The following is an 18,297-nucleotide window of genomic DNA, read 5'->3' as shown; positions in this document are numbered from 1 at the left end:
TGTTTGTGACATCTTTGTCTGGTTTTGGTATCAGGGTGATGGTGGCCTCATAGAATGAGTTTGGGAGTGTTCCTCCCCCTTCTATGTTTTGGAAGTGTTTGAGAAAGATAGGTGATAGCTCTTCTCTAAATGTTTGATAGAAGTTGCCTTTGAAGCCATCTGGTCCTTGGCTTTTGTTTGTTGGAAGATATTTAATCACAGTTTCAATTTCAGTGCTTGTGATTGGTCTGTTTATATTTTCTATTTCTTCCTGGTTCAGGCTCAGGAGGTTGTGCTTTTCTAGGAATTTGTCCATTTCTTTCAGGTTGTCCATTTTTTTTGGCATATACTTGCTTGTGTTAATCTCTCATGATCCTTTGTATTTCTGCAGTGTCTGTTGTTATTTCTCCAGTGTCATTTCTAATTCTGTTAATTTTTGTCTTCTCCCTTTTTTTCTTGATGAGTCTTGCTAGTGGTTTATCAATTTTGTTTGTCTTCTCAAAGAACCAGCTTTTAGTTTTATTGATCTTTGCTATCATTTTCTTCATTTGTTTATCATTTATTTCTGATCTGATCTTTATGATTTCTTTCCTTCTGCTAACTTTGGGTTGTTTTCTTGTTGTTTTTGCTGTTCTTTCTGTAATTGCTTTTGGTGTAAGGTTAGGTTGTTTCTTTGAGATTTTTCTCATTTCTTGAGGTAGGTTTTTATTGCTATAAACTTCCCTCTTAGAACTGCTTTTGCTGCATCCCATAGGTTTTGGGTCACTGTGTTTTCATTGTCATCTGTTTCTAGGTATTTTTTGATTTCCTCTTTGATTTCTTCTAGTGATCTCTTGGTTATTTAGTAGCATATTGTTTAGCCTCCATGTGTTTGTATTTTTTACAGATTCTTTCCTGTAATGGGTATCTAGTTTCATAGCGTTGTGGTCAGAAAAGATACTTGATACAATTTCAAGTTTCGTAAATTTATCAAGGCTTCATTTGTGGCCCAAGATATGATCTATCCTGGAAGATGTTCCATGAGCACTTGAGAAGAAAGTGTATTCTGTTGTTTTTGGATGGACTGTCCTATACATATCAATTAAGTCCATCTTGTTTAATGTATCATTTAAAGCTTGTGTTTCCTTATTTAGATTCATTTGGATGATCTGTCCATTGGTGAAAGTGGGGTGTTAATGACCCCTACTATGATTGTGTTACTGTTGATTTCCCCTTTTATGGCTGTTAGCATTTGCCTTATGCATTGAGGTGCTCCTATGTTGGGTGCATAAATATTTACAATTGTTATATCTTCTTTTTGGATTCATCCCTTGATCATTATGTAGTGTCCTTCTTTGTCACTTGTAATAGTCTTTATTTTAAATTCTATTTCGTCTGATATGAGAATTGATACTCCAGCTTTCTTTTGATTTCCATTTGCATGGAATATCTTTTTCCATCCCCTCATTTTCAGTCTATATTTGTCCCTAAGTCTGAAGTAGGTCTCTTGTAGACAGCATATGCACACGTCTTTTCTTTGTATCCATTCAGCCAGTGTGTGTCTTTTGGTTGGATGATTTAACCCATTTACGTTTAAGGTAATTATCGATATATATGTTTCTATTAACATTTTCTTAATTGTTTTGTGTTTGTTTTTGTAGGTCTTTTCCTTCTCTTGTGTTTCCTGCCTAGAGATGTTCCTTTAGCATTTGTTGTAAAGCTGGTTTGGTGGTGCTGAATTCTCTTAACTTTTGCTTGTCTGTAAGGTTTTAATTTCCTGTTGAATCTGAATGAGATCCTTGCTGGGGAGAGTAATCTTGGTTGTAGGTTTTTTTCTTTCATCGCTTTAAATATGTCCTGCCACTCCCTTCGGGCTTGTAGAGTTTCTGCTGCAAGATCAGATGTTAACCATATGGGGATCCCTTGTATGTTATTTGTTGCTTTTCCCTTGCTGGGTTTAATTTATTTTTGTATTTAATTTTTGATAGTTTGACTAATATGTGTCTTGACGTGTTTCACCTTGGATTTATCCTGTATGGGACTCTCTGTGCTTGTGGACTTGATTGACTATTTCCTTTCCCATATTAGGGAATTTTTCCAGTATAATCTCTCCAAATATGTTCTCAGTGCCTTTTTTTCTCTGTTCTTCTTTTGGGACCCCTATAATTCGAATATTGGTGCATTTAATGTTGTCCCAGAAGTCTCTGAGACTGTCCTCAATTCTTTTCATTCTTTTTTCTTTATCCTGCTCTGCAGTGGTCATTTCCACTATTTTATGTTCCAGGTCCTTTATCCGTTCTTCTGCCTCAGTTTTTCTGCTATTGATTCCTTATAGAGAATTTTTAATTTCATTTATTGTGTTGTTCATCACTGTTTGCCTGCTCTTTAGTTCTTCTAGGTCCTTGTTAAATGTTTCTTGTATATATTTTTTTCATGGTTTCTAAAAATTTATTTCAGTTTTCAGTATTTAAACTAGACTTTGTGTAAACCCTCCCCAACCTCCTCTTAATGAGTTTGGATTGTTTAAATCTCAATGCATAGACTTGATTTCCCCTGAGCATAAGCAGGTACAGAACTTATTCTCATTCTCTCAGAATAAAGGTAAAATTAGAGAAAATGCATGTTGAGGTTAAACTCTGCTTCAGTTAACAACCATATAATAATATTTATACTTGCATATGAATATATGCATATATATTCATATATATGCATATATATGAATATATCACATTGACACTTGCTACATATTTTATGAATTAATGTAAAATATGCATTATGGTGAATTGTTACCTGCACATTCATTCCCTGGTTTCTTTTTGGTTTTTTTCTACATCTTTATTACAGTATAATTGCTTTACAATCGTGTGTTAGTTTCTGCTTTATAACAAAGTGAATCAGTTATACATATACATATGTTCCTATATCTCTTCCCTCTTGCATCTCCCTCCCTCCCACACTCCCTACTCCACCCCTCCAGGTGGTCACAAAGCACCGAGCTGATTTCCCTGTGCTATGCTACTACTTCCCACTAGGTATCTACCTTACATTTGGTAGTGTATATATGTCCATGCCTCTCTCTTGCTTTGTCACATCTCACCCTTCCCCCTCCCCATATCCTCAAGTCTGTTCTCTAGTAGGTCTGTGTCTTTATTCCTGTCTTACCCCTAGGTTCTTCATGACATTTTTTTCTTAAATTCCATATATGTGTGTTAGCATATGGTATTTGTCTTTCTCTTTCTGACATACTTCACTCTGTATGACAGACTCTAGGTCTATCCACCTCATTACAAATATCTCAATTTTGTTTCATTTTATGGCTGAGTAATATTCCATCGTATATATGTGCCACATCTTCTTTATCCATTCATCTGATGATGGACACTTATGTTGTTTCCATCTCTGGGCTATTGTAAATAGAGCTGCAATGAACATGTTGGTACATGACTATTTTTGAATTATGGTTTGCTCAGGGTATATGCCTAGTAGTGGGATTGCTGGGTCATATGGTAGTTCTATTTGGAGTTTTTTAAGGAACCTCCATACTGTTTTCCATAGTGGCTGTACCAATTCACATTCCCACCAGCAGTACAAGAGTGTTCCCTTTTCTCCACACCCTCTCCAACACTTATTGTTTCTAGATTTTTTTGATGATTGGCATTCTGACTGGTGTGAGATGGTATCTCATTGTAGTTTTGATTTGCATTTCTGTAATGATTAATGATGTTGAGCATTCTTTCATGTGTTTGTTGGCAGTCTGTATATCTTCTTTGGAGAAATGTCTATTTAGGTCTTCTGCCCATTTTTGGAATGGGTTGTTTGTTTTTTTGTTATTGAGCTGCTTATAAATTTTGGAGATTAATCCTTTGTCAGTTGCTTCATTGGTAAATATTTTCTCCCGTTCTGAGGGTTGTCTTTTGGTCTTGTTTATGCTTTCCTTTGCTGTGCAAAAGCTTTGAAGTTTCATTAGGTCCCATTTGTTTATTTTTGTTTTTATTTCCATTTCTCTAGGAGGTGGGTCAAAAAGGACCTTGCTGTGATTTATGTCATAGAGTGTTCTCCCTATATTTTACTCTAAGAGTTTGATAGTTTCTGGCCTTACATTTAGGTCGTTAATCCATTTTTAGCTTATTTTTGTGTATGGTGTTAGGGAGTTATCTAATCTCATACTTTTACATGTACCTGTCGAGTTTTCCCAGCACCACTTATTGAAGAGGCTATCCATTCTCCACTGTACATTCCTGCCTCCTTTATCAAAGATAAGATGACCATATGTGCGTGGGTTTACCTCTGGGCTTTCTATCCTTTTCAATTGATCTATCTTTCTGTTTTGTGCCAGTACCATACTGTCTTGATTACTGTAGCTTTGTAGTATAGACTGAAGTCTGGGAGCCTGATTCCTCCAGCTCCGTTTTTCTTTTTCTTTTTTTTTTAACATCTTTATTGGGGTATAATTGCTTTACTATGGTGTGTTAGTTTCTGCTTTATATCAAAGTGAAACAGTTATATATATACATATGTTCCCATATCTCTTCCCTCTTGCATCTCTCTCCGCCCCACCCTCCCTATCCCACCCCTCCAGGTGGTCACAAAGCACCAATCCAGCTCCGTTTTTCGTTCTCAAGATTGCTTTGGCTCTTCGGGGTCTTTTGTGTTTCCATACAAATTGTGAAATTTTTTGTTCTAGTTCTGTGAAAAATGTCAGTGGTAGTTTGATAGGGATTGCATTGAATCTGTAGATTGCTTTAGGTAGTAGATTCATTTTTACAATGTTGATTCTTCCAGTCCAAGAGCATGGTATATCTCTCTATCTATTTGTATCATCTTTAATTTCCTTCATCAGTGTCTTATAATTTTCTGCATACAGGTCTTTTGTCTCCTTAGGTAGGTTTATTCCTAGATATTTTATTCTTTTTTGTTGCAATGCTAAATGGGAGTGTTTTCTTGATTTCACTTTCAGATATTTCTTCATTAGTGTATAGGAATGCCAGAGATTTTGTGCATTAATTTTGTATCCTGCTACTTTACCAAATTCATTGATTAGCTCTAGTAGTTTTCTGGTAGTATCTTAAGGATTCTCTATGTATAGTATCATGTAATCTGCAAACAGTGACAGCTTTAGTTCTTCTTTTCCAATTTGGATTACTTTTATTTCCTTTTCTTCTCTGATTGCTGTGACAAAACTTCCAAAACTATGTTGAATAAGAGTGCTGAGAGTGGGCAACCTTGTCTTGTTCCTGATCTTAGTGGAAATGCCTTCAGTTTTTCACCATTGAGGACGATGTTGGCTGTAGGTTTGTAATATATGGCCTTCATTATGTTGAGGATAGTTTCCTCTATGCCTACTTTCTGGAGGGTTTTTATCATAAACGGGTGTTGAATTTTGTCGAAAGCTTTCTCTACATCTATTGAGATGATCATATGGTTTTTCTCTTTCAATTTGTTAATATTGTATATCACACTAATTGATTTGCGTATATTGAGGAATCTTTGCATTCCTGCAATAAACCCCACTGGATCATGGCGTATGATCCTTGTAATGTGCTGTTGGATTCTGTTTGCTAGTATTTTGTTGAGGATTTTTGCATCTATGTTCATTAGTGATATTGGCCTGTAGTTTTCTTTCTTTGTGACTTCCTTCTCTGGTTTTGGTATCAAGGTCATGGTGGCCTCGTTGAAAGAGTTTGAGAGTGTTCCTCCCTCTGATATATTTTGGGTGAGCTTGAGAAAGATAGGTGTTAGCTCTTCTCTAAATGTTTGATAGAATTCGCCTTAAGCCATCTGGTCCTGAGCTTTTGTTTGTTGGAATATTTTTAATCACAGTTTCAATTTCAGTGCTTGTGATTGGTCTGTTCATATTTTCTATTTTTTCCTGATTCTGTCTTGGCAGGTTGTGCATTTCTAAGAATTTGTCCATTTCTTCCAGGTGTCCATTTTATTGGCATAGAGTTGCTTGTACTAATCTCTCATGATCTTTTGTATTTCTGCAGGGTCAGTTGTTTCTTCTCCTTTTTCATTTCTAATTCTATTGATTTGAGTCTTCTCCCTTTTTTTCTTGATGAGTCTGGCTAATGGTTTATCAATTTCGTTTATCTTCTCAAAGAACCAGCTTTTAGTTTTATTGATCTTTGCTATCATTTCCTTCATTCCTTTTTCATTTTTTTCTGATCTGATTTTTATGATTTCTTTCCTTCTGCTAACTTTGGGGGTTTTTTGTCTTTCTTTCTCTAATTGCTTTAGGTGCAAGTTTAGGTTGTTTATTCGAGATGTTTCCTGTTTCTTAAGGAAGGATTGTATTGCTATAAACTTCCCTCTTAGAACTGCTTATGCTGCATCCCATAGGTTTTGGGTCCTCATATCTCCATCGTCATTTGTTTCTAGGTATTTATTGATTTCCTCTTTGATTTTTTCAGTGATCACTTCGTTATGAAGTAGTGTATTGTTTAGCCTCCATGTGTTTGTATTTTTTACAGATCTTTTCCTGTAATTGATATCTAGTCTTATAGCGTCATGGACAGAAATGATATTTGATATATTTTCAATTTTCTTAAATTTACCAAGGCTTGATTTCTGACCCAAGATATGATCTATCCTGGAGAATGTTCCATGAGCAGTTGAGAAAAATATGCATTCTGCTCTTTTTGGATGGAATGTCCTATAATTATCAATTAAGTCCATTATGTTTAATGTATCATTTAAAGCTTGTGTTTCCTTATTTATTTTCATTTTGGATGATCTGTCCATTGGTGAAAGTGGCATGTTAAAGTCCCCTACTATGAATGTGTTACTGTCGATTTCCCCTTTTATGGCTGTTAGTATTTGCCTTATATATTGAGGTGCTCCTATGTTGGGTGCATAAATATTTACAATTGTTATACCTTCTTCTTGGATCGATCCCTTGATCATTATATAGTGTCCTTCTTTGTCTCTTCTAATAGTCTTTATTTTAAAGTCTATTTTGTCTGATATGAGAATTGCTACTCCAGCTTTCTTTTGGTTTCCATTTGCATGGAATATCTTTTCCCATCCCCTTACTTTCAGTCTGTATGTGTCTCTAGGTCTGAAGTGGGTCTCTTGTAGACAGCATATATATGGGTCTTGTTTTTGTATCCATTCAGCCAATCTGTGTCTTTTGGTGGGAGCATTTAGTCCACTTACATTTAAGGTTATTATCGATATGTATGTTCCTATTCCCATTTTCTTAATTGCTTTGGGCTTGGTATTGTAGGTCTTTTCCCTCTTTTGTGTTTCTTGCTTAGAGAAGTTTCTTTAGCATGTGTTGTAAAGCTGGTTTTGTGGTGCTGAACTCTCTCAGCTTTTGCTTCTCTGTAAAGTTTTTAATTTCTCCATCAAATCTGAATGAGATCCTTGCTGGGTAGAGTAATCTTGGTTGCAGTTTTTTCTCCTTCATCACTTTAAATATGTCCTGCCAGTCCCTTCTGGCTTGCAGAGTTTCTGCTGAAAGTTCAGCTGTTAACCTTATGGGGATTCCCTTGTGTGTTATTTGTTGTTTTTCCCTTGCTGCTTTTAATAAGTTTTCCTTGTATTTAATTTTTTACAGTTTGATTAATATGTGTCGTGGCGTGTTTCTCCTTGGGTTTATCCTGTATGGGACTCTCTGTGCTTCCTGGACTTGATTAACTATTTTCTTTCCCATATTAGGCAAATTTTCAACTAAATATTTTCTCAGTCCCTTTCTTTTTCTCTTCTTCTTCTGGAACTCCTATAATAAGAATGTTGGTGTGTTTAATATTGTCCCAGAAGTCTCTGAGACTGTCCTCAGTTCTTTTCATTCTTTTTTCTTTATTCTGCTCTGCAGTAGTTATTTCCACTATTTTATCTTCCAGGTCACTTATCCGTTCTTCTGCCTCAGTGTTTCTGCTATTCTTCCCTTCTAGAGTATTTTTAATTTCATTTATTGTGTTGTTCATCATTGCTTGTTTCATCTTTAGTTCTTCTAGGTCCTTGTTAAATGTTTCTTGCATTTTGTCTATTCTATTTCCAAGATTTTGGATCATCTTTACTATCAGTATTCTGAATTCCTTTTCAGGTAGACTGCCTATTTCCTCTTCATTTGTTAGGTCTAGTGGGGTTTTATCTTGCTCCTTCATCTGCTGCATATTTTCTGTCTTCTCATTTTGCTTATCTTACTGTGTTTGGGGTCTCCTTTTTGCAGGCTGCAAGTTCGTATTTCCCGTTGTTTTTGGTGTCTGTCCCCAGTGGCTAAGGTTGGTTCAGTGGGTTGTGTAGGCTTCCTGGTGGAGGGGACTAGTGCCTGTGTTCTGGTGGATGAGGCTGCATCTTGTCTTTCTGGTTGGCAGATCCACGTCTGTTGGTGTGTTTTGGGGTTTCTGTGGACTTATTATGATTTTAGGCAGCCTCTCTGCTAAAGGGTGGGGTTGTGTTCCTGTCTTGCTAGTTATTTGGCATAGGGTGTCCAGCACTGTAGCTTGCTGCTCGTTGAGTGAAGCTGGGTGCTGGTGTTGAGTTGGAGATCTCTGAGACATTTTCGCCATTTGATATTATGTGGAGCTAGGAGGTCTCTTGTGGACCAGTGTCCTGAAGTTGGCTCTCCCACCACAGAGGCACAGAAGTGACTCCTGGCTGCAGCACCAAGAGCCTTTCATCTACCTGGCTCAGAATAAAAGGGAGAAAATGTAGAAAGAAGCAATTAGTAGGAGTAGAAAGAAAGAAGGAAAGAAAGAATGAAAGGAGGGAGGGAGGAAGGAAGGAAGGAGGGAAGGAAGGAAAAGAAAGAAAGAAAGAAGATAAATTAAAATAAAATAAAGTAAGATAAAATATAATAAAGTTATTAAAATAGAAATTAATTATTAAGAAAAAAATAAAAATAGATGGTAGAACCCTAGGACAAATGGTGGAAGCAAAGCTATACAGACAAAATCTCACACAGAAGCATACACACACACACTCACAAAAAGAGGAAAAGGGGAAAAAATCCTAAATCTTGCTCTCGAAGTGCACCTCCTCAATTTGGGTGATTCGTTGTCTAAAGAAGGGAAGGAAGGAAAGAAAGAAAGAAAGAGAAGATAAAGTAAAATAAAATAAAGTTATTAAAATAAAAAATAATAATAATTTTAAAAAACGGACAGATAGAACCCTAGGACAAATGGTGGAAGCAAAGCTATACAGACAAAATCTCACACAGAAGCATACACATACACACTCACATAAAGAGGAAAAGGGGAAAAAATCATAAATCTTGCTCCCAAAGTCCACCTCCTCAATTTGGGATGATTCGTTGTCTATTCATGTATTCCACAGATGCAGGGTACATCAAGTTGATTGTGGAGCTTTAATCCGCTGCTTCTGAGGCTGCTGGGAGAGATTTCCCTTTCTCTTCTTTGCTCGCACAGCTCCCGGGGTTCAGCTTTGGATTTCGCCCCGCCTCTGCATGTAGGTCTCCGGAGGGCGTCTGTTCTTCCCTCAGACAGGACGGGGTTAAAGGAGCAGCTGCTTCGGGGACTCTGGCTCACTCAGGCCGCGGGGGGGAGGGAGTGGCACGGAGTGCGGGGCGGGCCTGCGTGACGTTGCAGCAGCCTGAGGCGCGCCGTGCGTTCTCCCGGGGAAGTTGTCCCTAGATCCTGGCACCCTGGCAGTGGCGGGCTGCACAGGCTCCCCGGAAGGGGAGTGTGGATAGTGACCTGTGCTCGCACACAGGCTTCTTGGTCGCGGCAGCAGCAGCCTTCGCGTCTCATGCACGTCTCTGTGGTCCGCGCTTTTAGCCGCGGTTCGCGCCCATCTCTGGAGCTCCTTTAAGCAGCACTCTTAATCCCCTCTCCTCACGCAACAGAAACAAAGAGGGAAGGAAAAGTCTCTTGCCTCTTCTGCAGGTTCAGCTTCTCCCCAGACTCCCTCCCGGCTAGCCGTGGTGTACTAGCACCCTGCAGTCTGTGTTCACGCCGCCAGCCCCAGTCCTCTCCCTGTGCTCTGACCGAAGCCCAAGCCTCAGCCCCCAGCCCCGCCCGCCCCGGCGGGTGAGCAGACAAGCCTCTCGGGCTGGTGAGTGCCGGTCGGCACCGATCCTCTGTGCGGGAATCTCTCCCATTGCCCTCCGCACCCCTGTTGCTGCGCCCTCCTCCGCTGCTCCGAAACTTCCCCCTCTGCCACCCGCAGTCTCCACCCGCGAAGGTGCTTCATAGTGTGTGGAAACCTTTCCTCCCTCACGGCTCCCTCCCACTGGTGCAGGTCCCATTCCCTGTCCTTTCGTGTCTGTTTATTCTTTTTTCTTTTGCCCTACCCAGGTACGTGGGGAATTTCTTGCCTTTTGGGAGGTCTGAGGTCTTCTGCCAGCGTTCAGTAGGTGTTCTGTAGGAGTTGTTCCACGTGTAGATGTATTTCTGGTGTATCTGTGGGGAAGAAGGTGATCTCCGCATCTTACTCTTCCGCCATCTTCCCCTCGTCCTCTCTTCTATATTTTATTTCCAAGATTTTGTATCATCTTTACTATCATTTTTCTGAATTCTTTTTCAGGTAGACTGCCTATTTCCTCTTCATTTGTTTGGTCTGGTGGGTTTTTACCTTGCTCCTTCATCCGCTGTGTATTTCTCTGTCTTCTCATTTTGCCCAACTTACTGTGTTTGGGGTCTCGTTTTCACAGGCCAGAGGTTCATAGTTCCCGTTGTTTTTGGTGTCTGCCGCCAGTGGGTGTGGTTGGTTCAGTGCGTTGTGTAGGAATCCTGGTGGAGGGGACTGGTGCCTGTGTTCTGGTGGATGAGGCTGGATATTGTCTTTCAGGTGGGCAGGGCCACGTCTGGTGGTGTGTTTTGGGATGGTTGTGAACTTATTATGATTTTAGGCAGCTTCTCTGCTAATGGCTGGTGTTGTGTTCCTGTCTTGCTAGTTGTTTGGCAAGGGGCGTCCAGCACTGGAGCTTGCTGGCTGTTGGGTGGAGCTGGGTCTTAGCATTGAGATGGAGATCTCTGGGAGAGCTTTCACTGATTGATATTATGTGGGGCTGTGAGGTCTCCAGTCGTCCAATGTCCTGAACTCAGCTCTCCCACTCAGAGCCTCAGGCCTGACACCTGACTGGAGCACCAAGACCCTGTCAGCCACACGGAATTATTTAGATAGTGGTCCTTGGCAAGTGAAACCACAAGATAGGAGGCTCGTGCTATGCCTGGTCCTGCTGAGCAATTTTCAGACTTTAGCTCATTTTGGCAATAGGGCGACTGGTTTGGTGACGTGAGGCAGGATGGGTCCATGAGGCGGGTGATGCTCAGCCAGTGCACAGCCTGAGGAACCCAGTCAAAGCCCTCAGGGAAGGCCAACAGTGACCAGGACTCCCACCTCCTGCAGCTGCGGCCTCTTTGGGATCTCCCTCCTGGTGTCAAGTATCTCTTACTCCTGCTTTGGCAGCTGTGCCTTTACCCTGAGCTTCTTCATGAGGCTATAGAAGTCCCTGAGGCGATGCATGAAAAGTGGGGGCCGCATTCCCGAAGTCTTTAATATAGGAAATTCAAAAGAAAAGTCTTTTATTTTTAAGCTTCTATATTTCAGTACTGCACAGCTGACAGGAAAGATGCCAAACATTTTCAGTGTGTCAAGTGTAAAACCCAGAATTTAGATTTTTTACCTTCTCATTGAAAGGACAAAAGATAGGTGTGAGCCCAAGCCATAAAGTCCTTAAATCCAGAGTACACACCTGTAAGCCATGCTCACCAACCATCTAGTTTCTCTTGGCCCTTTCCCTTTTTACCTTTCTCAATTTTTCCTCTTTAGAATTGCAGCAATCAGATTGCTAAATATTTTTCCTATGCTGAGAGAAATTAGTCTCTATGGAATAGATGCACCGTGCTGCAGAAGTAGGCCTAGGAACAAGGATATTGTCTACATTACCAACTAGGCGTTATGTGAAGGGTTACAGTCCTCTTGTCCTTATAAATTCACTCAGCTTCCTGAGCAGTAAAGGTGCACATTGACTAAGGTGGATTATCTTAATCTCTGTTGACTGTTATGCATTTTTTTCCTCTTTCATAAAAAGGAATACCTCTGATCTTTGAAAGAGAAGAAGCTATTAAGGAGCAGTATACCATGAGAAGATTCAGGTGCGTTAGACATATTACATATATAATTTGATGTTAGCAATTCATGTAAGACAGTTGATTCCATACTGTTGTATGTGACTCAGAAAACTTAATCCTTTCTGATAAAATAAAAACAGATCTGTATTTGCAAGAGATATTTGAGTGGAAATGTTGAGGAAAAGTTTTTATTACTACCCAAAGAGTCCTTAATTTCTGGTAATAGAATGATCAAGTATATTATTAGACCGTTTGTACTGAATATATTAGTAATGCAAAGACTTTCAGACATTACAGGAATGATTCAAGAAAGATTTACTGAAGATACCTTTATTGCAGAAAATGTTCATCTTTTAAAATAAAAGCATTTCCCCTGAATGACTTCACTCTACTGACAACTCTAATTGTACAGCATTCATTTGTATGTTTATTTCTAGGGGACCTTCTTGTACTCATGAGCTTCTGAGATTGCCTACGAGCAGTAGATGCAGACCACTTAGAGTCCTGCATGGAGAACCGTCTCAGCCAAGGTGGTTACCTGATCGAGAAGAGCCACAGGTTCAGGCCCTTCAGCATCTCCAGGGAGCAGCCAGGGTGTTCATGCCACTACAGGCTCATGACAGTGCACCTAGGCCTCTACAGGGGCAAGCCCAGGCACCTCAGCGACTACAGGGGGCAGCTCGGGTGTTCATGCCACTACAGGCTCAGGTTAAGGCTAAGGCATCTAGGCCCCTACAGATGCAAATGAAGGCACCTCCACGACTACGGAGGACAGCCTGGATGCTTATGCCACTACAGGCTCAGGTTAAGGCCCCTAGGCCTCTAAAGGTACAGGCCCAGGTACCCAAAGAGCAGCAGGCTCAGGCCCAGCCCCAGGCCTCAGGAGAGCTGCAGGATCTGGACCAGGTACCAGAGGAAGTTCAAGGGCAAGATCAGGTACCTGAACAACAGCAAAGGCAGGGCCAGGTCCCTGAACAACAGCAGAGACAGAACCAGGTACCTGAACAGCAGCTGGAGCAGAACAGGGCACCCGAGCAGCCAGAGGTACAGGAACAGGCTGCTGAGCCTACACAGGCAGAGACAGAGGCAGAGGAACCTGAGTCATTACGAGTACATGCCCAGGTATTCCTGCCCCTACTGTCACAGAACCACCACGTGCTGTTGCCACTACATTTGGATACTCAGGTGCTCATTCCAGTAGAGGGGCAAAATGAAAGGTCACCTCAAGCACAGGCCTGGGCACTAGAGCCCACGCAGGCAGTTGGCTCTGTTCAAGCACTGATAGAGGGACTATCAAGAGACTTACTTCGAGCACCAAACTCACATAACTCAAAGCCGCTTGGTCTACTGCAAACACTGATGGAAAACCTGTCATCAGACGTGTTTTACTCTCAACCAGAACAAGCACGGAAGAAAAAATCAAAAGTTTCTAGTCTAAGGCAGGCATTGGCAAAAAGACTATCACCAAAGAGGTTCCGGGCAAAGTTGTCACGCAGACCTGAAGAGTTTGAGCTATCAGATTTAGAAGCCCATAGGCAAAGGCGCCAACGCAGATGGGAGGATATCTTTAATCAGCATGAGGAAGAATTGAGACAAGTTGCAAATGTAAGAGTTTCTGATATTTTTCCTAAGTCAAATATGCAGAGAAAATATGCTAGTTCATACTCAAGTGTTCCCTCTGTAAAAACCAAATGAAATAAATATTCCTTGTGTCCCAGAGAAGATTATCTAAATAACTTGTGCTTCAAATAAATTATCCTGAAATTTCCAGATAATTGTGACTAAATTTGAGAAAGAAAAATTTGCTTGAATGACCCAGGTAATTGCTTAATATCTCTGTAGAGATATAGCTTTAATTATTAGTTAAATTTCTACCTATTATTCCCTTAGCCAATAAAGGGATGTCATATGCACATTTAAAGTTACTATACTGGATCTTTAAAAATTACTTTCAGGGCTTCCCTGGTGGCGCAGTGGTTGTGGGTCCACCTGTCAATGCAGGGGACACGGGTTCGTGCCCTGGTCCGGGAAGATCCCACATGCCGTGGAGCGGCTTGGCCTGTGTGCCATGGCCGCTGAGCCTGTGCATCCCGCATACAGCAAAAAAAAAAAAAAAATTACTTTCATAGGTCAAAATTTCAAATATAACTCATTAAAACTAAACACAAAAACAAATTTGATTTTGTTCCTCCAACTTCTAAGTTTATTTTGCTCTTCCTTCCCATAGAATGCTGAATGTATTATTTAAGAGAATTGCACTAGCTTTTGTACATCAGGATGTTAAAGGTCAAACTGAGAAGGGAAAGCATTTTCTAAAACATTTTGTACATGGTTACCATAAGTATGACTTGTCTCACTTATTTTTCACTCATTTTACATAATTGATGAAGTACCTGCATAGAACATGACACAAGTTACAAATTCATCTCTGCACTCTTTTGAAGTGTGGGGTACAATATGTTAATCTCTTTATCTTATTTTGGTTTAGTCAACAAAACTTCATTCTTTCAAAATTCTCTAATATAAATGGATATAATTGGGCTGGAGTTCATGGATACAATCTGGCAAATCTAATCTGATCCTGAAGGGTTTGTGGGCTTTGTAAGCAAATTATAGAGGTCAAAAAGACCAGGAGAGCAGTTGTTTCCTAATACTTCATAGCATCCATTTACATAAAAGGAATCATTGTGAAGATCCTAAATTAAACCCTGGTATCAACATCCATTTACCTAATAATAATTAATGTAGTTATTACAAATGAACCTTGTCTGAATGTCTGAATAAGGGAGACTTTTGGTTTTTGTCCATTGAGTTAATTGAGCAAATACTATTTCCCTGATATGTTTAACATGAGAAAAGGTAAAAGCAACAAGAAAAGAAAGACCCAAAAGGGGAAATGAATGTCTAGTCCCCCAAACAACAGGAAGATAAGAAGCAAAAGAAACCAAATAGAGAAAGGGTGGCATGAGTCTAGAATGCTACTATTTGCCTGACATTAAGGCATCTAAAATGCTAATGACTATTCCCAATGAGCCTTAGTAACAATTGGATCTAATGGGCTTTGCATTTTTTAAAAAGACTTTTATGCATTTCTGCAAGACTAGTAGCATGACCCATACTTATTGGCATTCAGTGTTTTAAATATTTATGTGAGAAGCCATTCTAAAATGGAAGAAAAAGTCACTAAATAATAGTTACTAATCCCATGACCCTAGGATCTTGTATAGGCATTCCTGCCTTTATATGTAACTCTTAAAGAAAGCATAAAGAAAAAGAAAATTATTGATGTTCTAGTCAAAGTCATAGGTCTTTTGAAATACCTGAAAATTTATTAGAGTTTAAAGACATATGTGAGTGCTTCAACTCACTAGAAGGAAAGAAAACACATTCCCATTATTCTGTTTGAGTTGAAGAAATATCAGTTGGCTTAAATGGGAAAACAGAAACTTTCCTAAACTACTAGGACTCAGTCAAGAAGAAATATTTGCACTGCTGTGTTGCAGATCTTCCACTGCACAGGAGGACCAAACTTTGTAGCTATAACCGCTTATTAAATATGACAGTTTGCGGCTATGAGTTAAGCTTTAGACCAGAGATTTTTAACCTGGGTCTAATAGGTGAGTTGCAGGTGGCCAGTGATCCCCCTGAAAATACTTGCAGAGATATGTGTCTGTCTGTATGCAGTTTTCTACAAAGAATCTGTAGCATTACTCAGATTCTGAAAGGGATCCAGGACCAAAAACTGTTAGAAACTACAGGCTTAAATCAATTTGAATATTTGAAAATTATTTTTTTAATTGAACATTAAGATGATGGGAATTGCTCATATTATTTACAGGTTATTATTTACAGTTTAAAATATTTATTTTCCTTTTTGTTTCAAGGAAAAGGAAGATGAATCATCAGATAATGATGAAGTATTTCATTCGATTCAGGCTGAAGTCCAAATAGAACCATTGCAGCCATACATTCCAAATCCTAAAGAAAATGAGGTGAGTTTCTCTATATGAGTTGCTGTGGCACTAATAAGTGCCTGGAACAATGGTTCTTAAACATTTTGGTCTCAGGATGTCTTTATACTCTTTAACATTGAAGACCCCAAAAGCTTTTACTTAGTTGGATTGTGTCATTCAATGTATGATGTATTAGAAATTAAAACCAAAAAATTTAAAATATTTATTACTTCATTTAAAAAGTAAGAAAACTATTAGATATTAATATAAGAAACAAATTTTAGTGAAAAATAACAATTTTCCATCTTGCTTAATGGAAAACAGCTGGATTCTCATATCTGCTTCTGCATTCAACCTGTTGCCATATGTTGTTTAGGTTGAAGTATATGAGTAAAAGCTGACTTCTCACATATAGGTGGTTGGAAAAAGAGAATTTCCATAGATTTTTCAGATAATTGTGGATATTCTTTGAAATACACCACAACTAGAGAAGTGGAGTCCAAAACCATATCAGTGAAATTTTGAATATTCAGTAATATTAAAATCTGTAAGTCTCTTGTGTGCTGTGAATATATGTTTTGCTCATACACAATTTTGTATCCTCGTGCATTGCTCAGTCGGAAAATATTGGTTCACTGTGTATGTAGATCTTTCCAAATATTTACATGTTTTATTTTACAACACCAAAAAATGGCATTTGTTAATATCATCAATTTCATCATAAAAATTATTGAGTATTGATAAGCTGTCAAATGCACAGTGATAGATGAGTTTAAAATTCTAATATTCAATTGAAAACTCAATTTTATCATTGCTAACAACTAACATCAGTTGCTTTATCTTTGAATTGATAGGCTTACTTTGTTGATTTTAAATAAAATGCCTGCCAGATACCCAAGTTGAATAACTACAGTTTGTCTCATCAGTCATTCTTCTAAGTAAAAATATTGCCCATGAAATATTCAGTAGTTCAGCTTGTAACACAATCACACATACTTCTTCCCTTGATCATTTCTGTTCTGAGATGTAGTTTATGACAGGGTCTGGGTTATTTAATCTGTCACTTATTTTCTTAGATTTATGGGAATAATCAAGTCAGTCCTGGTGTCCAGGTTGACTTTTGTTTTCACGAGTTTATTAATAGATATTTAGCACATGGTATTGGTGAGGACCAAGTAGCAGTTTCAATTCCTGTGTGGACAAGGTAGTGTCATTATAGACAGCATTCCTTACAGCTAGCTAGCTAAAAAATTTTTGGTCACTAAGGACAGATAGGTGGATGGGTGAAGAACTCAGAAATTCTTGCCTTACTCATAGTGAGTCATGAGTCTCATTGCTGTTCTTAATTAGGACAAGGGCCCAAGATCACTATATTTCCTCTTTCAAGATACTTCACAGTAGTCCATTATGATGTATGTCATGGACAATCATCCTTCTTATTTTTTTAATTTTATTTCACTTATTTATTTTTTATACAGCAGATTCTTACTAGTTATCTATTTTATACATATTAGTGTATATATGTCAATCCCAATCTTCGAATTCATCCCACCACCACCCCACCACCCTTGCTTTCTCCACTTGGTATCCATATGTTTGTTCTCTACATCTCTGTCTCTATTTCTACCTTGCAATCTGGTGCATCTGTACCATTTTAATAGATTCCACATAAAAGCATTAATATACGATATTTGTTTTTCTCTTTTTGACTTACTTTACTCTGTATGACAGTCTCTAGGTCCATCCACATAAGTACAAATGATCCAGTTTTGTTCCTTTTTATGACTGAGTAATATTCCATTTTATATATGTACCACATCTTCTTTAACCATTTGTCGGTTGATGGGCATTTAGGTTGCTTCCATGACCTGGCTATTGTAAATAGTGCTGAAATGAACATTGGGGTGCATGTGACTTATTTTTTATATATTCTTATGTGTTTAATTCCATATCTGTACACATACACACACAGAATGGCATGATAGATGTTTTAAAACATCCTTTACATGCAGCTGTACATATTTTTTTAACATCTTTATTGGAGTATAATTGCTTTACAATGGTGTGTTAGTTTCTGCTTTATAACAAAGTGAATCAGCTTTACATAAACATATACCCACATATCTCCTCCCTCTTGCATCTCCCTCCCAGCCTCCCTATCCCACCCCTCTAGGTGGACACAAAACACCAAGCTGATCTCCATGTGCTATGCAGCTGCTTCCAACTAGCTATCTATTTTACATTTGGTAGTGTATATATGTCCATGCCACTCACTCAGAACTTCCCAGCTTACCATTCCCTCTCCCCGTGTCCTCAAGTCCATTCTCTACATCTGCCTCTTATTCTTG

At 38.9% G+C, this 18,297-nt stretch overlaps 1 protein-coding gene across 3 annotated transcripts in view; it reads left to right on the top strand.

Annotated features, from left to right (window-relative positions):
* NRK (Nik related kinase) overlaps window positions 1-18,297 on the top strand; it is a 166,860-nt gene that overhangs the window by 105,163 nt on the left and 43,400 nt on the right. For all 3 annotated transcript variants that reach the window (XM_067722527.1, XM_067722526.1, XM_067722525.1), the window contains exons 12-14: window positions 11,957-12,020; window positions 12,434-13,601; window positions 15,881-15,988. In XM_067722527.1, the coding sequence (XP_067578628.1) occupies window positions 11,957-12,020; window positions 12,434-13,601; window positions 15,881-15,988 (1,340 nt within the window). The remainder of the gene's footprint in view (window positions 1-11,956; window positions 12,021-12,433; window positions 13,602-15,880; window positions 15,989-18,297) is intronic.

Source organism: Pseudorca crassidens, chromosome X (genome assembly GCF_039906515.1).
Source record: "Pseudorca crassidens isolate mPseCra1 chromosome X, mPseCra1.hap1, whole genome shotgun sequence".
Lineage (NCBI taxonomy): Eukaryota > Metazoa > Chordata > Mammalia > Artiodactyla > Delphinidae > Pseudorca > Pseudorca crassidens.
This window is presented reverse-complemented; position numbering and strand designations above follow the sequence as displayed.